This window comes from Homarus americanus, unplaced genomic scaffold (genome assembly GCF_018991925.1).
Source record: "Homarus americanus isolate GMGI-L3 unplaced genomic scaffold, GMGI_Hamer_2.0 scaffold45388, whole genome shotgun sequence".
Lineage (NCBI taxonomy): Eukaryota > Metazoa > Arthropoda > Malacostraca > Decapoda > Nephropidae > Homarus > Homarus americanus.
Window position 1 is genome coordinate 199,692 of NW_024747974.1, and position 26,949 is coordinate 226,640.

The 26,949-nt window shown below is 46.3% G+C and overlaps 1 protein-coding gene across 1 annotated transcript in view; it reads right to left on the reverse strand.

Annotated features, from left to right (window-relative positions):
• Positions 1–299: 299 nt before the first annotated feature.
• Positions 300–26,949, reverse strand: part of LOC121879897 (homeobox protein GBX-2-like) — a 45,040-nt gene continuing 18,390 nt past the window's right edge. The window contains exons 2-5 of the mRNA XM_042386682.1: positions 6,277–6,363; positions 3,846–4,021; positions 3,159–3,354; positions 300–2,989 (exon numbers count right to left, since the gene is read on the reverse strand). Coding sequence (XP_042242616.1) covers positions 2,712–2,989; positions 3,159–3,354; positions 3,846–4,021; positions 6,277–6,363 — 737 coding nt within the window. The 3' untranslated portion in view covers positions 300–2,711. The remainder of the gene's footprint in view (positions 2,990–3,158; positions 3,355–3,845; positions 4,022–6,276; positions 6,364–26,949) is intronic.

Sequence of the window (26,949 nt, forward strand, 5' to 3'; positions counted from 1 at the left end):
AATCGTAGTAATGACGTACTGTAGACTGCACTCGGAGAAGGAAGTAACTCACCCAGGATGGCATTTTTCTTAATATTGGTGACCTTGATCTATGAAAGTTGTATCCAGTTATAGGGGTCGTAATGGTGACCTTATATGTAAGATAGTTAGGAATATTATGGCTCTTTCTCCCAAGTTAAGCTGTCGACATACAGTGAGCTGGATAGTAACACACATACTGTTCACTCTACTCAATTAATACTGAGAGGAATTCATTTTCGAGTAGTGTAAAGCTATGTCAGGACAATAAAGACTCTGTGTTACATAAACGTATCTTTATTAGTAGTATATGTATAAATATCGCCAGTAGTGTGCATGTCACCCCTGGTTACATCAGGTGTTGAATATATACGTAGGAACATTAGTTGCCCCGTATGGCTGGCTGGGTCAGTGTAGGGGCGGGGCGGGGCGGGGCGGGGCTGCCGTACAAAACACAATCTCTGATATATTAACATGTGCTGACTCTGCGTGGCTCACCTCCATAACTTACCAATAATCGTCGCTGAACATCACTGAGTCAGTTACCTGTCCCACTACATCCCAAAATACTCCGACATAAAATTAAAAAACTTAATTTCGTTCGTTAGTCCGCGGCCGCCACCATCACTCACTGTACACGTCAGGAAGTTCGTGGTAGAAGCTGGAACATTAACCAAATAAATTCTTTGATAAAATTACTTTTAAATCTGACAAAAGAGAGGAATCACGTGATAGCTCTGGGGGGGATCACACTACGGTACAATGAGAATAATGTCAATATGGGGAGGTGTTGATCCATCAATAATATTATATTTTTACATTAGGAAGAGTGGAGAATACACACCGGGGCTGTTACTGCGCCTCACACCGTCAAGGAACAGTAAAGTAGCACGCCCTAACACGAGGAGAGGAGGGAGGAACTTAATAACTCTCGTGTTACTCATGGCATCTATAAACTTGCTGGTGGACAGTGTTCTGACTCATGTAACATTCAGCAACGAAGATAGTACGGTACTGTATGAGTACATTTATAAATGGAAGAATTCACAAGAGGATATGGCCGTGTGTAATGGTGGCCCCGAGTCAACAACAGATGAGTATTGATAATCGTGACACATCACCTCACCACTCGGGGGTACTCAGTTCTTTGCATGGGGATATATCAATGGCTTTAAATTGGCTGATAATATTATAGTTAGCTCTACTCTGTATAATACATATGTACATTACTGTCGGCCGTACTCACAGGTGTCGCCTTACCTGTGAACTAAGGAGAAGTGGGGTACAGGACATAAACACTATGTACAGAAACCAGAAATGTTTTCTGAATCTAAAAAACATTGACAATTTAACTCAAACATTCGTAGTATGACAAGTGGCGGCCTCACCGGAACACTTCTGCTACACAGTCACTTGCATACTTCACAAGCAACGTTAACAACACAAGGCTAACACATTATTTACAAGTTTAGACTTACAGCTGACTCCTCACTGTCACTGCCTCCTCCTAGCTTTACCCCGACGGACTCCCACTATGGCTCATCCACCACATATATATATTTGTTATACAAGTGTAAGCAGCACCCATGTCAGTGTCACACGCGGGAGACAAGACCTGTTGTTTCAACCTTCTACGGATGTGAGGGCAGCTCCTGTTCACTCAACAGAAGTTCCTTTGTATGGTCGAATAGTCTTCTTTAACGAGTATGATGAACTGCTGGGGCGAGGACCTAGCTGTAGGCAGGGTAACAAACTGATGTAGGACTTTCCACTAATACACAACACTGATCCTTAGTATGAGAAGTGTGACTATAGAGAACTCTAATTTCACATTCCTTATCAACATCACTTTTACTTCTCAATACTCATACTCGTAATACAGTACAGTACTGTACAGTATTATTGACATATTAGCCTCAGTGCGTGTGTTCCATGAAGCTCCTTGGGACACGCGCCATGTTACTGGTAGACGAATGATTACACCCTATACAGTACTGTAGGTCGGTGGGTTAAGGATCTTTAGCATCTTTTGTTGCCAAGTACAAGTATGATACTCACTTTAAGAGCTGGAGCGTCTCAAACACATAGTAACGTGTTCTAGGGTAATTCATTATAACAGAACAAATACTTGTGTCTGCACGAGACTACTGTGTATTAGCTGACCGTCACAGTGTTGTGGCGCTCTCGTCGCCTTGCTAATATTAGGACGGAATCTGTAAACAAGTTGAGTTTGTGGCCGCGCGAGACCTGCACCGCTGGACACCTGCACAAGTAGCCTACGACACTGGTGCTAATGTACACTTGCTCAGTGCCTAGAAACAGGTGTTAGCAGCGTCACACACAGACACTGAAAGTGGTTGACAAGTCTAACGGTCAAGTTTCCTTTACAAGCAGTTTACCAAGTCGTGGACTTCTGAATTAATATATATATATATATATATATATATATATATATATATATATATATATATATATATATATATATATATATATATATATATTCCAAGCCTGTGTGTGTGTGTCATACCACAGACATTGTCAGGAGAACATAGGCTGTTTCATTCCACCTCACTCAACCGATACAGTGGACCACAACATGAGTCCATCCGCGGGGTTTGTCTGTCAGCTGTTCTCGGTGGAAGCAACAGTCCTCCTTACAGATATTTTCAACTTTGTCACCTGTGTGCCGCCCTTCACAAGGCAAGAGAGGGGACGTGGCTGAGGCGCGGAAGGGTCGAAGAGAGAGTTTGTGACATGGATACCGGCAGCGACTGCGGGAGGGTTTGTGGCACCGACACGGGAAGAGGTGGCTGAGAGAGGTTCTGGCCCAGGGACACGGACAGGGACTGGGGTAAACCTTGAAAGGCTGATCGTCGTGACTGAATACTTGACTGAGGGTCCATAGGCTTGATAGATGGGAGCTGCGCCGCGCTGCTGTTGTTCATGCCTCCCGCGGCCCCGGCTGCTACTCCTGAAGGTGAATCACTGTTAGACGTCTATCTATCTATATCTATCTGTCTACTTTTTCATACATCTCTATCAATATATATATCCGTGTGCATGTCTACCTATATATTCCGTACACATGAAGGCATTCCCCCTCAGCCACTGACACAAGACCTGTGGGCTCTGGAACTGACCGGGGTTGGCGGCCGACTTCTCCATCTGCTGAGACTGAGAGAGGTTGGAGAGGCGGTTGACGTGGACTGGGATGGGAACGATGATCTTGTGGCCGGACGCGGAGCTCTTACCCCCGCCCGCCGACCCAGACACCAGACCAGCCTTCACGCGCTTCCATTTAGCTCGACGATTTTGAAACCAAATTTTCACCTGAACCTGTGATGGTGGACGAAGTGTGTCAGTAACGTGCGCTTCACAACAGGTTTAAATTACTCTCCCATAATAACACCCTTAAACCACACTTGCTTGGTTCACTCTCACGTGTTTTACAATTAGACCCAGTGGGAAGTTTGTCACACATCTAGAATTATACGAAGGAAACTACACTTCACTCTTCACTGTTGTTACTTGGACTATGTGAACCTTTTTGTGGTATATATATATTACTGATGCGGGATAGAATGACTCGCTAGGGACACTGGAGCAGGGGAGAGTTACTTCTGTCACCCACACAACTTGACATCTTTAAACTCTGACAAAATACATTATTTTGGACGATTTCTTACAAATAAAATAAAACTGACACATATACACACACAAAACATAACAGTTTGATGCCGTGTAGTGATTTGGTAGTGATTAAGTGTGTGTGTGTGTGTGTGTGTGTGTGTGTGTGTGTGTGTGTGTGTGAACAGGGGGTGGCTCACCTCGGACAGGTTGAGGGTCTGGGCGATGTGTGACCGCTCGCTCAATGTCAGATACTTTTTGGTCTGGAATTCTCGCTCCAGCTCCATTAACTGCTCCGACGTGAAGGCCGTACGCCGCCTCCTGGACTTGCTGCCGCCCACGCCCACACCACCACCCACGCCCTCGTTACCATCACCTGCCGTACAGGGTGTAAAAAAACATATATAATCACCTGGAGAAAAAGAAATACATGAAAATTGATGACAATAAAAAAATGGTTGTCGAATACTTTGTTAAATCAGTTACCATAATGTTACAACACAAACTTTTTTCCCTTCTTTGACACCTCACACGCCAGCAGTATTAAAAGGAATTATTGGTCTTTAGGGTGAGGCGGATATTGTTACCATGTGGAGGCACAGCTTCTCAGAAACCCTAATATAAATCAGTGACTCAGCATCACTTAGATAATATGAGCGCCATAAACCTTAATAACTCAAGCTGTGGATCGTGTTGCATGAGATATTAAGCCGCGCCATCGAGAGAGACCGCCTCTAACAACTGTGCCTCAGTCAGCATAATCTTTCCTCATGAGCGACATAAAACTATCAGCCTCAGCAACTGTGTAATATCGTTGTAAAACACTTTAGGATATTTTAGCTCAACAGTAGAGGGTGAATAGGAACTGTACGCCCTTATTCGCCAGTACAGGGAAACTTTTGATCGAGTGGTAACCTCTCTCGTCAATACTATATTTTCAGTATACTAGCAGCGAGAGTTTAGCGTCTACGGTGTGACCTGCTACACTCATCACACCTCTTTCATTAGCACAGTTCATTAGACGCAGCTGATCAACAGGTGGGCAGCAGTTGTTGTTGTAGGTGATATTATCAAGAGCTAAGCCAAAACATTGCATTATCACACGTAAAAAGTACCATACAGTACGTGGTTAATGAGGTCAAAGTACCATACAGTACGTGGTTAATGAGGTCAAAGTACCATACAATACGTGGTTAATGATTGTCAAAGTACCATACAATACGTGGTTAATGAGGTCAAAGTACCATACAGTACGTGGTTAATGAGGTCAAAGTACCATACAGTACGTGGTTAATGAGGTCAAAGTACCATACAGTACGTGGTTAATGAGGTCAAAGTACCATACAATACGTGGTTAATGAGGTCAAAGTACCATACAGTACGTGGTTAATGAGGTCAAAGTACCATACAGTACGTGGTTAATGAGGTCAAAGTACCATACAGTACGTGGTTAATGAGGTCAAAGTACCATACAATATGTGGTTAATGAGGTCAAAGTACCATACAGTACGTGGTTAATGAGGTCAAAGTACCATACAGTACGTGGTTAATGAGGTCAAAGTACCATACAATACGTGGTTAATGAGGTCAAAGTACCATACAGTACGTGGTTAATGAGGTCAAAGTACCATACAATACGTGGTTAATGAGGTCAAAGTACCATACAGTACGTGGTTAATGAGGTCAAAGTACCATACAGTACGTGGTTAATGAGGTCAAAGTACCATACAATACGTGGTTAATGAGGTCAAAGTACCATAAAATATGTGGTTAATGAGGTCAAAGTACCATACAGTACGTGGTTAATGAGGTCAAAGTACCATACAATACGTGGTTAATGAGGTCAAAGTACCATACAATACGTGGTTAATGAGGTCAAAGTACCATACAGTACGTGGTTAATGAGGTCAAAGTACCATACAGTACGTGGTTAATGAGGTCAAAGTACCATACAGTACGTGGTTAATGAGGTCAAAGTACCATACAGTACGTGGTTAATGAGGTCAAAGTACCGTTGGACGGGTGTTCTCTCAACCATGTCAAGGAGAACTTTATCACATTATAACTATTGATGGAAAGAAAACAATTGACTCTTTTAGAAATACTCCTGATGAGGAATTTTTTCTGTGTTAGATGTGACGCGGCAACTCTCCTCAACAGGGTAACCACTCAGGCTAGACATTTTTAAACAAATATTTAATGTCCCTGGGAGGTGAAGCTTCTTGCTGAACTTCACTTTTCAATAACATAACAGTGAAAATGTTCAGCTTAATACAAAGTTGGGTGTAGTGGTTCCTATATAGGTTGAAGTTATTGCTGCACATCTTCATAAACCAGGCAGGTGTGTCCTCAGTCGGTCAGGTAATGGTACCACCTCGTGTTTCTCTAGTATCGTCCTTAAATACCACTAGATGTAATTGAGTCAATCTTGGGTTGGTGCGCGTGGTCAGTGGTTCTTCAGTAAATAAGTAAGTGATTGTTCGGTGATCTCTCTTGTCTTAGTGGTGCTCATGGATGACTTACATGTAATTACAAGACAAATAAAGGATAAACTATCGGAGTGCCTTTAAATTTAACTAATATTTCGCCTCGCCCCGCCCCGCCCCGCCCCGCCCCGCCCTGGTCACTCACCGCTCCTGGAGACACGGTCGGCGGGGGAACCTCCCTCGTCCTCCTCACTCTCCACAGGGTCGATCTCGAGGTCATCGGCCAGGTCGTCTGGGGGGAAGATAAACAGCTGTAACAAACAACAACATCATCTTATCATCTACTTAAGTCATCACCTGTTGTACACCTGACAGGTAAAGGTGAAGCTCTATTTTGCTCCTCCATGTATAAATGTGTACCGTTACGTCAGCTGTACACTAACACAAACAACACTACATTACAGGGTGTATATTTACGGTTTATGAGTGAATACCCGTGTTGGTGGAGAAGTGACCCTACCAGCACACACGCTAACCAATATAAGAGTGTGTGAGGGAGTGTCTACCATCACCACTCACCCCTGCCACCATCACACTCACCCCTGCCACCATCACACTCACCCCTGCCACCATCACACTCACCCCTGCCATCACCACACTCACCCCTGCCACCACCACACTCACCCCTGCCATCACCACACTCACCCCCACCACCACACTCACCCCCTGCCACCACCACACTCACCCCTGCCACCACCACACCCACCCCTGCCACCACCACACTCACCCCCGCCACCACCACACCCACCCCTGCCATCACCACACTCACCCCTGCCACCACCACACCACCCCTGCCACCACCACACCCACCCCTGCCACCACACACACTCCCCTGCCACCACCACACTCACCCTTGCCACCACACCACCCCTGCCATCACCACACCTCACCCCTGCCACCACCACACTCACCCCTGCCATCACCACACTCACCCCTGCCACCACCACACTCACCTCTGCCACACCACTCACCCCTGCCACCACACTCACCCCTGCCACCACCGCCACCACCACACTCACCCCTGCCACCACACTCACCCCTGCCACCACCACACTCACCCCTGCCACCACCACACTCACCCCTGCCACCACTACCACAGGCTGATGTGGTAATACTAACACTAAACACACAGTAGTGGTCGGGACACACATTAAGGCGGGTGGGCGGGCGGGTGGGCTCAAGTGTTAGTGTCGGGGTGGGCGGGCGGCCATGCACACTAGCGAGCGGGCGGCCATGCACACTAGCGAGCGGGCGGCCACACAGATAGATAGAGAGATAGATACATAGATAGATAGATGGACAGATAGATATTTTATTGACCATAAATTATGAATACAAAGTTTACACAAAATTTTTACATTAAATGGTGCAAATGTTTTAAAACACCAAATATTAATCAAAGTTCACTGATTCAACCAGTAACACAAGACATAGAGGAAAACCACGAGTAAATAAAGTACAAAAAAACCCACTACACTAACGGGTGGGCGACCTCACACACTAACAGGCGGGAGGCCTCACACACTAGCGGGCGGGAGGCCTCACACACTAACAGGCGGGAGGCCTCACACACTAGCGGGCGGGAGGCCTCACACACTAACAGGCGGGAGGCCTCACACACTAACAGGCGGGAGGCCTCACACACTAGCGGGCGGGAGGCCTCACACACTAGCGGGCGGGAGGCCTCACACACTAGCGGGCGGGCGGGCGGCCTCACACACTAGCGGGCGAGCGGCCACGCACTTGATAACACTCGTTGTGTTTCTTTTAACTTACTGTACCTCCCGGCGGTGAGGTGCTGGAGGGTGACACCTCCCGGCGGTGAGGTGCTGGAGGGTGACACCTCTCGGCGGTGAGGTGCTGGAGGGTGACACCTCCCGGCGGTGAGGTGCTGGAGGGTGACACCTCCCGGCGGTGAGGTGCTGGAGGGTGACACCTCCCGGCGGCAACTGTTGTATTTATGATATACATAAAGTCAAGGGACAGTTACTACAGTAAGTGCGGCCTATTAACTCGCTCACCGTAAACCCAGTAAGTCAGTGACCACAATATCGTCATCGTCAAATTGACCAAAACATTCCGAAAATATCTGGCGTGAACGCTCGGACCAACCTCGCTAACGTAAACCTTCACGCTATCAGCTGATGATGTAAACAAATAACACAACTCTATCAGCTGAAGATGTAAACATCTAAGCTAATGATTTAGACAAACAATACAGTGATGTCAGCTGATCGTGAAATTAAAACAAAACATCTTCACCTCATACTGTCAACAAACACGAGAACGCTGTCAGTTCACAACATAAGCAAACATTGTGTAATATCAAATGGTGTTTATAGATATAGTCAGTCTGATCACAGTATTATAAAATAGTGAGAACGAATTAGTGAATATCACGTAAGCTACACGAGACGAATACCCATTACCGAATCTTGTCTGTGAAATGTTATGATGGATGATTCAGTGTGTGTGTACGACTCTCTCTAACACGGAGTTCAATGCTCTACCATAAGGAATGTGTATCAACAGCAGCGGTCATAGTATTACTTCAGGTATTAAAACTGCCTTGATGACCAACAGTGATTTAGTACTGTACCGTATCTCTTTATTTTTGGTCCCCCAAGAGTGTGGCGCCACTACAACCAACAGCTCTCACCTCCTTAGCTACAGTCAGGTAGAAGTACAGTATCCTTTCACAACGGTGTGGGTTGTAGGGGGCGAACCTGCGACCCTTCAGCCTTGGTACACAAAGCGGGTGTTGTATCCACCCTTTCCACCGCACCCCTCGAGTATAAGTAATCTTAATTCTAATCGGCAACAGCTGAAATGGTGAGGAACTCGGGGAAGTGTGCCATGCAAGTAGCGGTGGTGGTGGTCGTTGGTGGTGATGGTCGTTGGTAGTGATGGTCGTTGGTAGTGATGGTCGCTGGTAGTGATGGTCGCTGGTAGTGATGGTCGCTGGTAGTGATGGTCGCTGGTAGTGATGGTCGCTGGTAGTGATGGTCGCTGGTAGTGATGGTCGTTGGTAGTGATGGTCGCTGGTAGTGATGGTCGCTGGGGCAGTGTATTAAATAGCAATAGCTAGTCGTTCTCAGCTGGTAAAATAGCCTTAATGCTACTCCTTTATGGTCATTGTTAGTGAAGCAGCGCCAACAACCCCCAACAAAATGGTCCTGTCCACTCATAATGGCTCTCTCTAGCTAAACACAATCGTTATGTACCTAAACGAGGCAATTCCCTACACTTGATCTTTATTAGCAACTTACTTTTGATCAGGAGTTGTGACCTTGAATATTCGTGGAGGTCAGGTGGTCAGGACGTCAGCCGCTGTATAATACTTCCTAGGTTACATTATAGTAGTGGGTCAGGAGTGGTGTGTAAGGGAAATGGGTTAGGAGTGGTGGGTGAGGGAAGGTGGGTCAGGAGGAAGTGGTGGGTGAGGAAAGTGGGTCAGGAGTGGTGGGTTAGGAGTGGTGGGTAAGGGAAGGTGGGTTAGGAGGGAGTGGGTAGGAGAAGGTGGGTCAGGATCGGTATAACCTAACCTGTTTATTCAGTCAGATAATTACAGGTAACACAGGTAGAGCGACAGGTGCTAACAACAGTAAGGGTGACCTGGGAGTGTGTTTAGGGTGATAGGGTTATAACATTAAACAGTTCAGGGGATAAAAAAAAAATACAGTTTTCCATGACACGTCTAGGGCAGTATCAACTAGTATTACCTGGAGAACGAACCACGTATACCAGGTGCACAGACATACACCACAAGGTACTAGGAATTAATTAAACCTGGATGATACGTTGATTTGTCGTTGTTGTATTTAGTGATAATATATATAAATCATTTGTTGAGTTCTATATATTTATTAGAAAACTCTTAAACGTCAACACGAGAGAACTGTGTTGACATAGACCACTGCAGTATGTGGAAGAGAGTTCGCTTCTACGGATGATTCATTAAGTGTATATTTCTACCCCTGATCGCGTGAGGCTCCTGTATAACATTGTGTGGGCAGGCGGTAGTGTGTGAGGCAGGCAGTAAAGTGTTGGCAGGCAGTAGAGTGTGGGTAGGCAGCATCAAGTAGCCGGGGGAGCAGTGACCACCAGACAGACGCCATTGACCGCGGGATTCCTGTGTGATGAGATGTTTACTGTATCTTAAAGCAATCAGCAGCCACTAGCCCGACATGTAAATAGTGTGGAGGCCTGGGCACACCGCTCCTGGCACCTCCTGAATATATCTCATTCCTTCTCAAAGGCATTAGATCATAGAGATGCCTGACCAGGGGAGGAAAATACAGCCTCTGACTCTCTTGTGTGATTATCGCCCGATTTATGACCAAGCCTGACCATGCTGCCTCAGGTGATGGTCGTAGTGAGGGTGGTGTTAGTGGAAGTGGGGAAGGTGGTGGTGGTGGTGAGGGTGGTGATGTGATAGTAGTAGAAGTAGTAAGGGTAGTGGTGAAGCTCTCAAACGCTGGTAATAATAGTGGTGATGGTGATGACTAAACAGTAATGGTGATGTTTCTTAGGAGGCATTGTGTGATCCTGGTGTCAGTGGTGTGAGTGGTGATACGATAATGGTAATGAACGTCAGATTAAAAGAGATGGTGATAATGGTAGTGGTGGTGGTAGTAGGGGCGATAAGATTAATGGATGGTAGTAATAATAATGGTGGTAGTGGTGCAGGTGGTAGTAGATGATCCAGTAAGACTAATGATTGTTGGTGGTGGTGGTGGTGGTGGTGGTAGTGCAGGTGGTGAGGGTGGTGGTGGTGAGGGGGCCGCTACTGCTCCCCGTACTAGCTGTTGACTTGAGAATGTAATAATAATAATAATTAAAATTCATAATATTTACGCTACCAGAACACATGCTTGCTTGCTCTCATGCTAAGCCAACAAATTAACATCGCGTTCGTGAGTGACCCCGAGAATGGTGTCCTAAGGTGGTGGGATGGTGCCAGTAGTGTTGGCTGGCATCTTTTTCTATAGTGTACAGGTAAACTCGTCAACACCTGTCACCTCACCTGCCTCTTAATGAACCCAGAGATTCAGAGACGTGTGAAACCGTAACAGGTCTCTGAATCTCTGGGTGAGGCAACATGAGTTTTGTTGGTGAGTGCACAGTACAGTACAGTACAGTACAGTACAGTATAGTACAGTACAACAGAATGATCCATTAATGACACCACACCGTTCAAAAACTTCCTCATCTGTCATTTAGGATAATTGTCTTGTTCTCTTCCTTTGTAATTAAGAAGGATAACATATTTTTTGTATATACACAATGGTTTATTCTAAGTCCCGTATGCTAAGACTGGTAATGAGGAGAATAATAGGGTAATTACTGTACCCCCAGGCTGTATCCCGGTCCTAACCTGTCCACTCCTGTACCGTGTTGACTTCTTGCTCCTGCTGATATAAGTAAAGAACACGGCCGCCTGGTTTTATTTATATGTTCAGTGGAAGTTAGTGAGGGTGGTGATGCTGTTGTTCCCTCCAGAGCTCAGTATGCCAGAAGCTGAAGCATCTTGGTGGTAAATGTATGGTAAGAACATGGATACTGACCGAGGCTGAAGTTGTCACCTACTAGCACTACCCACTAGCACTACCCACTAGCACTACCCACTAGCATTGCCCACTAGCACTACCCACTAGCACCACCCACTAGCATTGCCCACTAGCACCACCCACTAGCACTACCCACTAGCACCACCCACTAGCACTACCCACTAGCACCACCCACTAGCACTACCCACTAGCACCACCCACTAGCACCACCCACTAGCACCACCTAGCACTACCCACTAGCACCACCCCACCACCCCTAGCACCACCCTATCACCACCCACTAGCACCACCCACTAGCACCACCCACTAGCACTACCCACTAGCACTACCCACTAGCACTACCCACTAGCACCACCCACTAGCACTCCCTAGCACCCCACTAGCACCACCAACTAGCACCTCTATCATTAACTTTTCTAGTAAACTGTAATGATGATAAAGTTGGTGTGGTTTAAGATGAGCCACAGAGCGGGATGAGCTACAGGTGCTGTGTCTGGCGGCGTCATCAGCTGACGGAGTAAAAGGCTTGAGCGTCCAGTGGTCCTCATTATTATTGATGGTGTCTTTATTAGTGTCAGGGGTGAGGATGAAGGTCCCCGCCTCACAAAAACTAGTCCAGTGTGTCAACAAGGACGGCGGCTCTCTGCTTGTAATAACCACTGATAGTCATCTACACTTTCATAATTGACAGTCTCAGTGTACTAGGTGTCAGTAAGGTCGTCAACACTATTACTATAACACTTCTCTGTCGTAAAGAACATTCATCAAGTAGAAAGTAGTGTACGTGGGACACCAGCTGGCGCCGCTCACTCAGATTATAAGCATATATAACTTTACACTTCCTTGTTAACGATTAATAACGTCGACTGAACAAGATAAATCAGTGAAAAATATTCGAGACTAAGTTTTTAATTCAATGAAACATGTTAAGCGTTGTTGAGTTATAATCCCCCCCAAGGACCTGCCAACACAGACGTGACCCTCTAGTGGTGAAGAGAATTAGTAATGTGTAAGATGAACTGTGTAATTAATTATTAACACTGTTTAATTCTGAGACCTGGAGGCCATAATCTCGCAACCCTCAACTCCGCTCCTCAAAACTACTGTCCTATTGTTACGTTCACATTAGACCTTCACTGACACTTGAGTATCACCAGTACTGACACCTGAGTATCACCAGTACTGACACCTGAGTATCACCAGTACTGACACCTGAGTATCACCAGTACTGACACCTGAGTATCATCAGTACTGACACCTGAGTATCACCGGTACTGACACCTGAGTATCACCAGTACTGACACCTGAGTATCACCAGTACTGACACCTGAGTATCACCGGCAACACCTGGTATCATAGTACTGACACCTGGTATCACCAGTACCAACACTGAGTATCACCAGTACTGACACCTGAGTATCACCGGTACTGACACCTGAGTATCACCAGTACTGACACCTGAGTATCCCCGGTACTGACACCTGAGTATCACCAGTACTGACACCTGAGTATCACCAGTACTGACACCTGAGTATCACCAGTACTGACACCTGAGTATCACTGGTACTGACAACTGAGTATCGCCAGTACTGACACCTGAGTATCACCGGTACTGACACCTGAGTATCACCGGTACTGACACCTGAGTATCATCAGTACCGACACTCCGAGTATCACCAGTACTGACACCTGAGTATCACCGGTACCGACACCTGAGTATCACCAGCACTGATACCTGAGTATCCCTGGTACTGACACCTGAGCATCACCAGTACCGACACCTGAGCATCACCAGTACTCAACACCTGAGCATCACTGGCACTGACACCCGAGTATCGCCAAGTACCGACACCTGAAAGTATCAAATGAGGTACCGACACCCGAGTATCACCGGTACTGACACCTGAGTATCACCGGTACTGACACCTGGAGAATACCAGTACTGACACCTGAGTATCACCGGTACTGGCTAATTCCGAGTATCGGTACTGACACACCCGAGTATCACCAGTACTGGACACCCGAGTATCACCGGTACTGGGACACCTGAGTATCGCCCAGTACTGACACCTGAGTATCACCGGTACTGACACCTGAGCATCACCAGTACTGACACCTGAGTATCACCAGTACTGACACTGAGTATCACCAGAAGTACTGACACCTGAGTATCACTGGTACTGACACCTGAGTATCACCAGTACTGACACCTGAGTATCACCAGTACTGACACCTGAGTATCACCAGTACTGACACCTGAGTATCACCAGTACTGACACCTGAGTATCACCAGTACTGACACCTGAGTATCACCAGTACTGACACCTGAGTATCACCGGTACTGACCCGAGTATCACCAGTACTGACACCTGAGTATCACCGGTACTGACACCTGAGTATCACCAGTACTGACACCTGAGTATCACCAGTACTGACACCTGAGTATCACCAGTACTGACACCTGAGTATCACTGGTACTGACACCTGAGTTCACCAGTACTGACACCTGAGTATCACCAGTACTGACACCTGAGTATCGCCAGTACTGACACCTGAGTATCGCCAGTACTGACACCTGAGAACACCAGTACTGACACCTGAGTATCGCCAGTACTGACACTGTCTGTGACGTCACAAAACGCCGACTCATCATCACCATAAACACAACACTTCTCCTGCGTGAAGGTCACCATCAACATACCGTTTACATTATAGTAATTGACCCCCTTTGTCAACACACACTTCTGACCATTGTCTATATCATAAACCTGAACAATAATTGGATTCCTTGACACACGTACAGTAAGGTCTGGGATGTTATAGGTATACCTGGTTCACGGGTGTGGTGGTAACACACACTGTAACAATAACACAAACTGTGGTGGCAACACTGCACACACTGTAACACATTACGGTAGTAACACATTCTAGTTATAACACAAAGTGCAGTAACAATAGTATGGTATTAACACATAGTTTGGTAGTAACACGCGGTGTAGCAGCAACACACAGGGTGAAGTAATAGCAGTTTGGTAATAATAATAATAATAATAATAATAATAATAATAATAATAATAATAATAATAATAATAATAATAATAATAATAATAACAATAATAATAATAATAATAATAGTAATAATAACAATAATAATAATAATAATAATAATAATAATAATAATAATAATAATAATAATAATAATAATAATAATAATAATAATAATAATAATAATAATAATAATATAATAATAATAATAATAATAATAATAATAATAGTAATAATAACAATAATAATAATAATAATAATAATAATAATAATAATAATAATAATAATAATAATAATAATAGTAATAATAACAATAATAATAATAATAATAATAATAATAATAATAAGATAACAATAATAATAATAATAATAATAATAATGATAACAATAATAATAATAATAATAATAATAATAATAATAATAATAATAATAATAATAATAATAATAGTAATAATAACAATAATAATAATAATAATAATAATAATAATAATAATAATAATAATAATAATAATAATAGTAATAATAACAATAATAATAATAATAATAATAATAATAATAATAATAATAATAATAATAGTAATGATAAAATAATAATAATAATAATAATAATAATAATAATAATAATAATAATAATAATAATAATAATAATAATAATAATAGTAATAATAACAATAATAATAATAATAATAATAATAATAATGATAACAATAATAATAATAATAATAATAATAATAATAATAATAATAATAATAATAATAATAATAATAATAATAATAATAATAATAATAATAATAATAATAATAATAATAATAATAATAATAATAATAATAATAATAGTAATAATAATAATAATAATAATAGTAATAATAATAATAATAATAATGATGATGATGATGATGATGATGATGATGATGATGATGATGATGATAATTATGCTATCCTCGAGTTGGAGAGTGGACTGCCCTAGGTCGTGAATTTGTTTATGGTGTTGAAGTTGTCGCCAACACACACACACACACACACGTGTCAACACCAAGCGTTCACTTTTAGATGGTGTCATACAGACCCACAATTCAATGGTGAAAATACGTCTAGTCGCCTCTATACATAACGTGGTGTCTAGGACTGAAGGTGTCATATATAACTCCTGACAGCCGCCTGCTACGGTGATATACTTGCTTACAGCTTTTTCCCCCTGGCACTAGGTGACAGGGGGGCGGGGCAGCATAAAACCAGCAAGTTGGCAGCATACTTCACACGGGGACGCCTCCAACACCTATTTCCTCCTGACACGCCCACCTCTTGGTTACCACCCTTACTTGATTGGTCATTCATCATCCACCTCGTGTTCTAATTGGTTAATCAATGTGTACGTCAGAGCAGCTAGCGACAAGAACCTCTCTGTTCTCTCTCAGTGAACCAACTCAACTGGGGTCTTCAAAACACTAGTGAGTTGGTGTGGGTGAGGAGAGCTGTGGGCTGCTTGACGGGTCGGTGGTGGTGTTGACACAAATGACGGGGTGTGTGAGACAAACCACGACCACTGCTGTCATGTGCCGCTGTCATTATCACGTCATGACAGCCTCCAGTACAGGTGTTGGGCAGAGGCAGCGCGTTGGGTGGCTTACCAATAACAAAGGACACCTCACACTCGTCTGTAGGTGAGAGAGAGTGAGAGAGAGAAATAAATATGAGGGAATCTTTGTGTGGGGGTCAAGAGGTCCTGGTGTGGGGGTCAAGAAGTCCTGATGTGGGGGTCAAGAGGTCCTGATGTGGGGTCAAGAGGTCCTGGTGTGGGGTCAAGAGGTCCTGGTGTGGGGTCAAGAGGTCCTGATGGGGGGGTCAAGAGGTCCTGGTGTGGGGGTCAAGAGGTCCTGGTGTGGGGGAGGTCCAAGAGGTCCTGTGTGTGGGGTCAAGAGGTCCTGGTGTGGGGTCAAGAGGTCCTGGTGTAGGGAGTCAAGAGGTCCTGGTGTGGGGTTGTGGGTCTTGGTGAGGGGCTGAGGGTCTTGGTGAAGGGCTGAGGTCTTGGTGAAGGGCTGAGGGTCTGTGTAGCAGATTCAGAACAGGTCAGTATCGAGGCGTCCTGTTTTGTACACCAACCTCCTCTAGTCACCAAATCAAGCACAAGTCATGCATATAATCGGCCTTTCTTTTCAATTGCCTGTTACAGAGCGACACTCTCAATACCCACGTCAATATACGATCTAACCATCATAGTCACAAACCATTATATCATTTGGCGTCCACATGACATGTTATTGTGTGTGTGTGTGTGTGTGTGTGTGTGTGTGTGTGTGTGAGATGGCCGAAACAGTCTCATGATCATAGAGCTTGTAAAACATAAACAATGAGGCCATAGTTTAAGAGAGTCTTCTAGGTATCATCATCATACATTGAGAATCTTCTTCACTACTGTATGATGCTGTCGTTATTCTCTCTCTCTCTCCACAACCTTCGCAATTTCCATACTTTCTTTTAGTTATTGGAGTTATGTTCTGTCTCCCTCTTTACGTCAGTCTTCCCCTGCTCCCTCCCCAGGGTCGCGCCCCTCCTGCACCAGCGGCAGATAAGGGATAGCGCTGAGCCGGGGATCGTGGAGGCGGCACCTTCGCGCCTCACTGGCTATCAGCTGTGAACAAACATTCCTGGTGACTGTGTTGACAGCCAGCCACGCCCTCCACCCTAACTCCCCTCCTCCACCCTCACTGCCCTCCCTACACCCCAACACCCCTCCTCCACCTTCACTGCCCTCCCTACACCCTAACACCCCTCCTCTACCCTGACACCCTTCCCTCCACCCCAACATCCCTCCCTCCACCCTCACTGCCCGCCCTCCACCCTAACACCCTCCCTCCCCTCCCTCCACCCTACACCCCTCCTCCACCCTAACACCCTTCCCTCCATCTAAACAACCCCTCCTCCACCTTAACACCCCTCCCTCCACCCTCACTGCCCGCTCTCACCCCTAACACCCCCTCCCTCCACCCTCACTGCCCGCTCTCCACCCTAACACCCTCCCTCCACCCTCACTGCCCGCCTCCACCTAACACCCCTCCCTCCACCCTAACAACCCTCTCTCCACCCTAACACCCCTCCCTCCACCCTCACTGCCCCTCTCCACCCTCACACCCCTCCCTCCACCCTAACACCCACCCGTCCCTCTAACTTTATCATATCTTCACAACACCTTCAACACACACACACACACACACACACACACACACACACACACACACACACACCCCCCACACACACACACACACACACACACACACCACACACACACACACACACACACACCACACCCCACACACACACACACACACACACACACACACACACACACACACACACACACACACACACACACACACACACACACACACACACACACACACACACACCCCACACACACACACACAGACTATACTATTACTACTACTTTTTTTATTTTTTTATTATTAACGTGGCCTCCAGCCTCCCCCAATAGCCACACCTTCGTCACCATTTACTACTACTACTTTGCTGTCACTCGGAATCTAGTATGACGATCATCCAGCTATGATACAATGATATGAGTTATTAAGGATGTCACCTAGGTTGGTGAGTTCTGAGGTGACTAAAGAGGCCGATACGGGACCGGCAGAGTCGATCACAGATGTTGCACGTGTGGCGGGCTACATCTAGTGCAGGAGGGGCGGTGGCAGCGTCTTTCCGGCGCTGGCGCTTGTCTGCCTCAGTAAGCAGTCGTGTTAACTCGAAAGTATTGACACCTTCTCGTGTGGTGCTCCTCCAAGCGTTACGGTGTGGAGTAATCGTCTCCCAGGTGAGGGGTCAATTTGGCACTTGTTCAGGTTTGTCTTAAGACTATCCTTATACCTTTTCAGTTGCCCGCCAGCGTTACGTTTACTATTAGTTAGGTGACTGTAAAGTAGCTGCTTTGGCAGCCTACTGTCGTCCATGCGGGTAACACGGCCAGGCCAACGTAGTTGTTCATGGATAATGGTAGCCTCGATGCTCCTACAGTTGGTGTCAGCGAGAATACTGGCATGTGTTCTCTTGTCTTCCCAGCGAACTCGGAGTCCCCCCCCCCCCCACACACGACATAGCAACTAGGTATAAGAGGTAAGGATTGATCCACCGAACAAGTATATAATTGATGAACCGTGACAGGTATGAGTCATGTATCGCCGGCCAGGTAGTACTGTAGTCCATAACATTTTTAATCACTAAGTTTAGGTTAGGTTAAGGCTAGGTTGGGTTAAGGTTAGGTTAGGTTAGGTTAGGTTAGGCTAGGTTAGGCTAGGTTGGGTTAAGGTTAGGTTAGGTTAGGTGTTACAGCATGGAGCATCACAACAGCACAGATGTTTACTGTGGTGGTGGTGGGCCAGACACGTCACCCACCACAACTCACCATCCTCACCACACAACTCACCATCCTCACCACACAACTCACCATCCTCACCACACAACTCACCATCCTCACCACACAACTCACCATCCTCACCACACAACTCACCATCCTCACCACACAACTCACCATCCTCACCACACAACTCACCATCCTCACCACACAACTCACCATCCTCACCACACAACTCACCATCCTCACCACACAACTCACCATCCTCACCACACAACTCACCATCCTCACCACACAACTCATCATCCTCACACTGATGTCATTCTTCACCTACCTCGTGTTCCCTCGTCTTCTAGTTTCTCCTTCATCGTTTCTTTGTTTTTCTTCTCATATTTATTATCTCTCGTCTTTCTTCTTACTTTATCATATATTTCCTCTTATTCAGCCGTATCCTCTCTCTTCCTCCCCCATAGTGTTGCCTCACATGTTTTTCAGGAAGTATTTCATTATTTACACGATCCTTCTCTTGATAAATATGTTGTGGTGTGTTACTTATGCCTTACACACACACACACACACACACACACACACACACACACACACCCCACCCCCACACAGTTCTCTTCTTCCTTTTCCAATCCCCAGCCTCCTCATCTTCTTTTACCTTCTTCTCACTTCCTTTCCTCTCCGCCTCCACGGCTGTTTTACTCCTCCTCCCCCACCTCCCTCCCTTCTCTCCATCCACCAGAAACTTCAATGGGACGGAACCATCACACTCTATCACTCCCCGTCCCTTACCACTCACTCCCGCACACTTCCCGTCACATGTGTGTGCGTGTGCGTGTGTGTGTGTGTGTGTGTGCGTGTGTGTGTGTGCGTGTCTTCAGCTGTAGGGAGCTGAAATTATCTACAAAGTTAGACTTATATCGAGCAGTGGTCCTCCCCACCCTGCTATATGGCAGCGAGACATGGGTCACATACAGGAGGCACCTCAAGGCACTTGAAAACTTTCACCAACGTAGTCTACGTTACATCCTCCGAGTTCGCTGGGAAGACAAGAGAACACATGCCAGTATTCTCGTTGACACCAACTGTAGAAGCATCGAGGCTACCATTATCCATGAACAGCTACATTGGACTGGCCACGTTACCCGTATGGACGACAGTAGACTGCCAAAGCAGCTACTTTAGAGTCACCTAACTATTAGTAAACGTAACTCTGGCGGGCAACTGAAAAGGTATAAGGATAGTCTTAAGACAAACCTGAAAAAGTGCCAAATTGACCCCCTCACCTGGGAGACGATTACTCCACACCGTAACGCTTGGAGGATCACCACACGAGAAGTTGTCAATACTTTGGAGTTAGCAAGACTGTATAACGAGGCAGATAAGCGCCAACGACGGAAAGACGCTGCCGCCGCCCCTCCCGCACTAGATGTAGCCCTCCACATGTGCAACATCTGTGAACGACCCTGCCGGTCCCGTATCGGTCTCTCGTCACCTCAGAACTCACCAACCTAGGTGACATCCTTAATAACTCATATCATTGTATCATAGCTGGATGATCGTCATACTAGATTCCGAGTGACAGCTAAGTAGTAGTAGGGGCTGTAGTGTGTGTGTGTGTGTGTGTGTGTGTGTGTGTGTGTGTGTCAGGGCAGACAGGACCTCACTAGTTTGTCAACCAGCTGTTGTCATAGAGAATCTGAAATTCGCATGGAAATGGAAAAATTGTGCCAGTATGGGCAGTCGATAGCGTCTGGCGTTCCTGTTGCCCAGCCCTCCGTGTTTATGTAACTTTTCTTAAGACAATAAATCCAGTTCTTTTGTACACCGTCAGTTACATTGATCCTGTGAGACCTCCCCCCCCCTCCTTTATCACTCCACACCCCTCCTCACTCCCTACTCCTCCCCACTTCTGCTCTCCCAACACCCCTCCATACTCCTACCCTCCCTCCTCCCTCTCCCCCTCCATACACCCCTCCACACTCCCTACCCCTCTCCTTCCTCCCCTCTCCCCTCCCTCCACCTCCTACCTCTCCCCACCCTCCCCTCCACACTCCCTCCCTCCTCCTCCTTCTCCCCACCCCATACCCATCCACACCCCTACCTCTTCCTCCTCCTCTCCCCACCCCCACCCCTCCTCCCTACCCCTCCTCCTCCCTCTCCCCACCCCTACACCCCTCCATTCCCTACCCTCTCCCTCCTCCCTCCCCCTCCATACACCCCTCCCCTCCCTCCCTCCCCCCTATCCCTCCTCCTCCCTCTCCCCCCCTACACCCCCTCCCACTCCCTCCCTCCTCCTCTCCCCATCCCCCCTCCACCTCCTACCCTCCTCCTCCCCTCTCCCCACCCCATACCCCCTCCACCTCCTTCCCTCCCTCCTCCCCTCTCCCCACCCCATACCCTCCACCTCCTACCCCTCCCTCCTCCCCTCTCCCCACCCCCACCCCTCCACCTCCCTCCCTCCCTCCTCCCTCCCCCCTCCCACCCCCTCCACCTCCCTACCCCTCCCTCCTCCCCTCTCCCTCCAACACCCCTCCACCTCCTCCTCCTCTCCCCACCCCATACACCCCTCCACACTCCCTACCTCTCCTCCTCCCTCCTCCCCACCCCACACACCCCTCCACACTCCCTAGCCCTCCTCCCCTCCCCACCCCATACCCCTCCACCTCCCTACCCTCCCTCCTCCCTTCTCCCCACCCATACACCTCCACACTCCCTACCTCTCCCTCCTCCTCTCCCCACCCCATACACCCCTCCACACTCCCTCCTCTCCCTCCTCCTCCCACCCTCCCTCCCTACCTCTCCCTCCTCCCTCTCCCACCCATACACCTCCCACTCCCTACCCCTCCCTCCTCCCTCTCCCCACCCCATACACCCCTCCACCTCCCTACCTCTCCCTCCTCCCCTCCCCCACCCACCCTCCACTCCCTCCCTCCTCCTCCTCTCCCCACCCCATACACCCCTCCACCTCCCTACCCCTCCCTCCTCCCCTCTCCCCACCCATACACCCCTCCACCTCCCTACCTCCTCCCTCCTCCCTCTCCCCACCCCTACACCCCTCCACACCCCTACCCCTCCCTCCTCCCTCTCCCCACCCCACACCCCTCCACCTCCTAGCCCTCTCCCTCCTCCCCAATACACTGATTGAGTGAAATATAAATGAACAAAACTTGGAAAAATAGTTATAAAACATTTCATCCACTGTGTACACGAAAAAAACCACGCACATATGCTGTCATAAACACACGCACATGTTCACGTAATCACACAAGAAAACATCAAGGCACAAACACGCGAAGAGTAACACTAAATAGGAGTAATTGCCTATTAGCGATAAGTTCTGTGTATTCATCTTTTGGGGGAAACTTCTAACTGGTCATAAACTATAATGTAGATCATAATGATACAAATGACTAAATAGTTTCATTAAAAAAACCTAACCCAACCTAACCTAACCCAGCCCAACCCAACCTAACCCAACCTAACCTAACCCAACCTAGCAACCCTAACCTAACCCAACGTAACCTAACCCAACCTAACCCAACCTAACCTAACCCAACCTAACTAACCCAACCTAACTTAACCTAACCCAACCCAACCTAACCTAACCTAACCCAACCTAACCTAACCTAACCCAACCTAATGACATTACACGACGCATTAAATGAACCTACACATTTGACCATAAGTCAATACATTCATTAAGTACAGGAATATAAAACCATTGTCCTTATTGACCAACAAATTCGAATTGTTAATATTTAGTTAGACGTGTGTGTGTGTGTGTGTGTGTGTGTGTGTTTGTGTGTGTGTGTGTGTGTGTTATCTTACAAAAGCTTGACTCAATAACGATATAAGGATTACTCTTCACTCCACCACGAGCACTACGTCCATACATCAAGGTTACGAGGTGAAACAGCCACTCACAGTAGTAATATACAGCACACAAGTATGGCTAAAGAAACACATTAATGCACTTTACAACAGCAGCCAATCTTGTTCTCCAGTTAATATTTGAATGGGAAACGCATAGCTAGGGGGTACAGAGCTCACACACACACACACACACACTTCATTGTATAGCCTGTATTTATTCATAATTATATATATATACAACTTGAAAGACACACCTGTATATTCTCACACACAAGCAGACATAAACCTACAATATAATACACCAGTGACGGCAAGATTACCTTAGACTTCAATTTACAGTCAACAAAAGAATTACAATGATTGACCATCAGTTTGGACCGTAACAACACAATCAATATACCTTACAACAATCCATCGCTGATTTGTGTGACTTCTTTGTCGATAAAGGAGATTTAAGCTTAGAGGCGACACCCACACAACCCACACACCCACACCCACAACCACACCTTCTCAATTCCGACAGGTCTTCGATTTCCTCCCACCGTAACCGTAATATTTGTTAAATGACTCAAGTAATGATACACGCAGGTACAATAATCAACGTAAATATTTCAGTTTTTCCTTCGCCAGGCGCCATTAAACCGGACAAAGCACACTATACCTCGGCAACCTACAGTACAAGTGTTTGTTGAGCATTAAATATGTCTCGAGTGTGCGAGGCCAACACGGCAGGATACACAGGTGAGGGTGTACTGGCTAACACGGCAGGATACACAGGTGAGGGGTGTACGGGGCCAACACGCAGGATACACAGGTGAGGTGTGCGGGGCCACGGCAGGATACACAGGTGTGAGGGGTGCATGGGGCCAACACGGCAGGATACACAGGTGAGGGTGTGCGGGGCCAACACGGCAGGATACACAGGTGAGGGTGTGCGGGGCCAACACGGCAGGATACACAGGTGAGGGTGTACGGGGCCAACACGGCAGGATACACAGGTGAGGTGGCACCAACACGGCAGGATACACAAAGTGAGGGTGTACGGGGCCAACACAGCAGGATACACAGGTGAGAGTTTACAGGGCCAACACGGCAGGATACACAGGTGAGAGTTTACAGGGCCAACACGGCAGGATACACAGGTGAGGGTGTACCGGGGAGGTGTAGTAATCATCTTCAGAGGGTAAAATATTAACCAACTTTCTCTCTCCATTTTCTCAATCTACCTTTTCGATTTTTCTTACAGTATCCTTCTATGTTTGTGTCTATGTAAAGTGTAATTTTCTTCTAGTTTTCAATACCAAGCGGAGGTGTTGTCCCGGCGCTGGTGCTGGCGGCGTGAGGGGGAAGCTCACTGTTCAGTTCATCAAGTGTTAGCCTCTGTCCTTATAACACTTGATAAATTAATACTTTGGAAATTTAAAAAGATATAAACTATTTTTTTTTTCACAGCCTGACTATAAAGGGGCCCTGGTCTGTGTCCGGGGGCCTAGTACACCCACACCTGTGAATGGAGACCTGATTTTAATAGTTGGAGAAGAGGAAACACGGTGCCGGTGTGTTGTGGGGGCTGGCAGAGGTGGTGTGGTATGGTGAAGGGCAGGGAATCGAGACTTCCCTTCCTCCCTCCGCCACTCGACCAAACATACGCCACGAGCCACTACTGTAGGTGATTACAAATAAGTGTTAAGAGCAAATATTGGGCTAAGGTTTCGTCGATAATTGATATGTGTGAGTCGAGGCCAGATGCATACCCTGAACACTGACCTATCGTGGGTGACGGCACTTAATAATAATAATAATAATAATAATAATAATAATAATAATAATAAGTAGTAGTAGTAGTAATAGTAGTAAGCTGGAGGCCACGAAAAAAAAAGTAATAGTAGTAGAAGTAATAATAGTAGTAGTAGTAACTATAGCGCAGGAGGTGGGCGCCTCGAACTGGTTAACTACGTTACCGATAAGGGCAAATGGTTTCTGTCTCAATAAACAAGAATTTACAGATGCCATTGCTCTAAGGTACGGTCGGCCAGTAGAAGGTTTGCCCTCCCAATGAGTGTGTGGCTCTTTCTATGACGTCGATCAAGCCATGGTGTGCAAGAAAGGGGGTTTCATATGCATGAGGCATGACGAAGTAAGGGATCTCACAGCAAATATGTTGAAGGAAATCTGTCGTGATGTTAGGGTAGAACCGACCCTCCTTCCATTGGACGGTGAGAATTTCCATCATAGGACTTCAAACACATCCAACGAAGCCCGTGTTGACGTCAGTGCTCGAGGATTCTGGACGCTGGGACAGCGAGCCTTCTTGGACATCAGGATTTTTTATCCCATGGCTGCATGTCACCGTAACTTAGCTCTCAATGCTGCACACAGGAGGAACGAGAACGACAAGATAAGGGCATATGGGGAGAGAATTCAGAACGTTGATCAAGGCAGCTTCACTCCTCTGGTGTTCACAACCTCTGGTGGGATGGGACAAAGTGCAAGATGCTTCTACGCCAGACTCGCGGAGGTGATCTCCGAACAGAAGCAGCAGCCCAGAAGTTATGTTACAGCCTGGATGAGATGTCGACTGTCCTTCTCTCTCCTTAGGTCGGCCTTGCTCTGCCTCAGGGGAACGAGAGCATCGGCCCCAAAGCCGACAACAGTTGCAGATATTGACTATGAGGCAACAGTCACTGAATGCCGCATAGATCTGCGGCTTAACTAACCCAACACAGCTAGGGTAGCTACTTATGTATTAGGATATTTAATTTTAAGGTAATAAAATGGCAGCGAGGGTGTGGCTATTGGGGGAGGCTGGAGGCCACGTAAAAAAAATAGTAGTTGTAGTAGTAATAGTAGTAATAGTAGTAGTAGTATTAGTAGTAATAAGAACAATTATAATAATTACGTTGATATTCTTTCAGTAAAATCATCTTACAAGCTACAATTAGTTTGGTGATGCACTGTACTATATTATAGACTATGTAGGCATACAGTGCAGGTATGCCGTGACATGGGCAGTGGACAGTGAAGGCATACAACATAATTGTAATGTGGCCAAGGATGGTCCACAAACCCACCAGATGATTATTTCCAGTATAGTCGACTCAGTTATTACTCAGTATAACATGGGGTAAAGGAAAGGTTTTTTTTTTTATATAAATGCCGTACAAGAATCATTTATACTTGAACTAGCTATCCGAGGCTGGTGAATCACTCATATAATACAACATTCTCGGGTTAATAATATAGAAACTCTCTCTCTTCCCTTGTTGTAGCTTCATCTGTTATGTATTTCTTAGTTTTGGTTTTGAATTGTTACAGATGCAAAGAAGTGTTTTCACTGGAGAGCGGTCACCAGACAACATAGTGTTCACTCCCTCCAGTGCCCTGCCGGTTCATACCCTGTATTGCTAACCCTTACAAAGTTAATGCTATGGGCAGTCCAGTGAAAGTCCTGTAGGCGTGATTAAGCCTCAGTTGCTTCACTCTGTCCGCCACACTTAAGGGGCTATCACACTGGGCAAATCTCCGCATTCCTCGGGAGAAAAACGACTACACCGCCGTTCTCAGTCAGATTTTTCGCCCCACCACACAGTTAACTATGATTGTACCGTGAAGGACAGACACAAACCATATAACTATACTCTGGTCTGTGACTAAAAGTTAACTATAGTACTGAGACACACACGGTCACACGGTACTCCCGGCGTTAGACACACAGGTGACGATGGTGCTGTCAGCCGTCTGCTGACCAACGCGTTTAAAATTTCATAATAGAGCGGCGCGGCGGTGACGTGAGGTGAGGTGGCTCTTTGTGCTACTGGCACCACTGAAGGCTCCTACTAGGGCGCCATACTTGTCAAATTACTAAAACATCAAGAAATAAACAGAAAAAAGTTGAATCGACGAAACCCAACTTAACATTCTTGTTGTGTGTACCGTATAACATTCAATATAAGTCAAC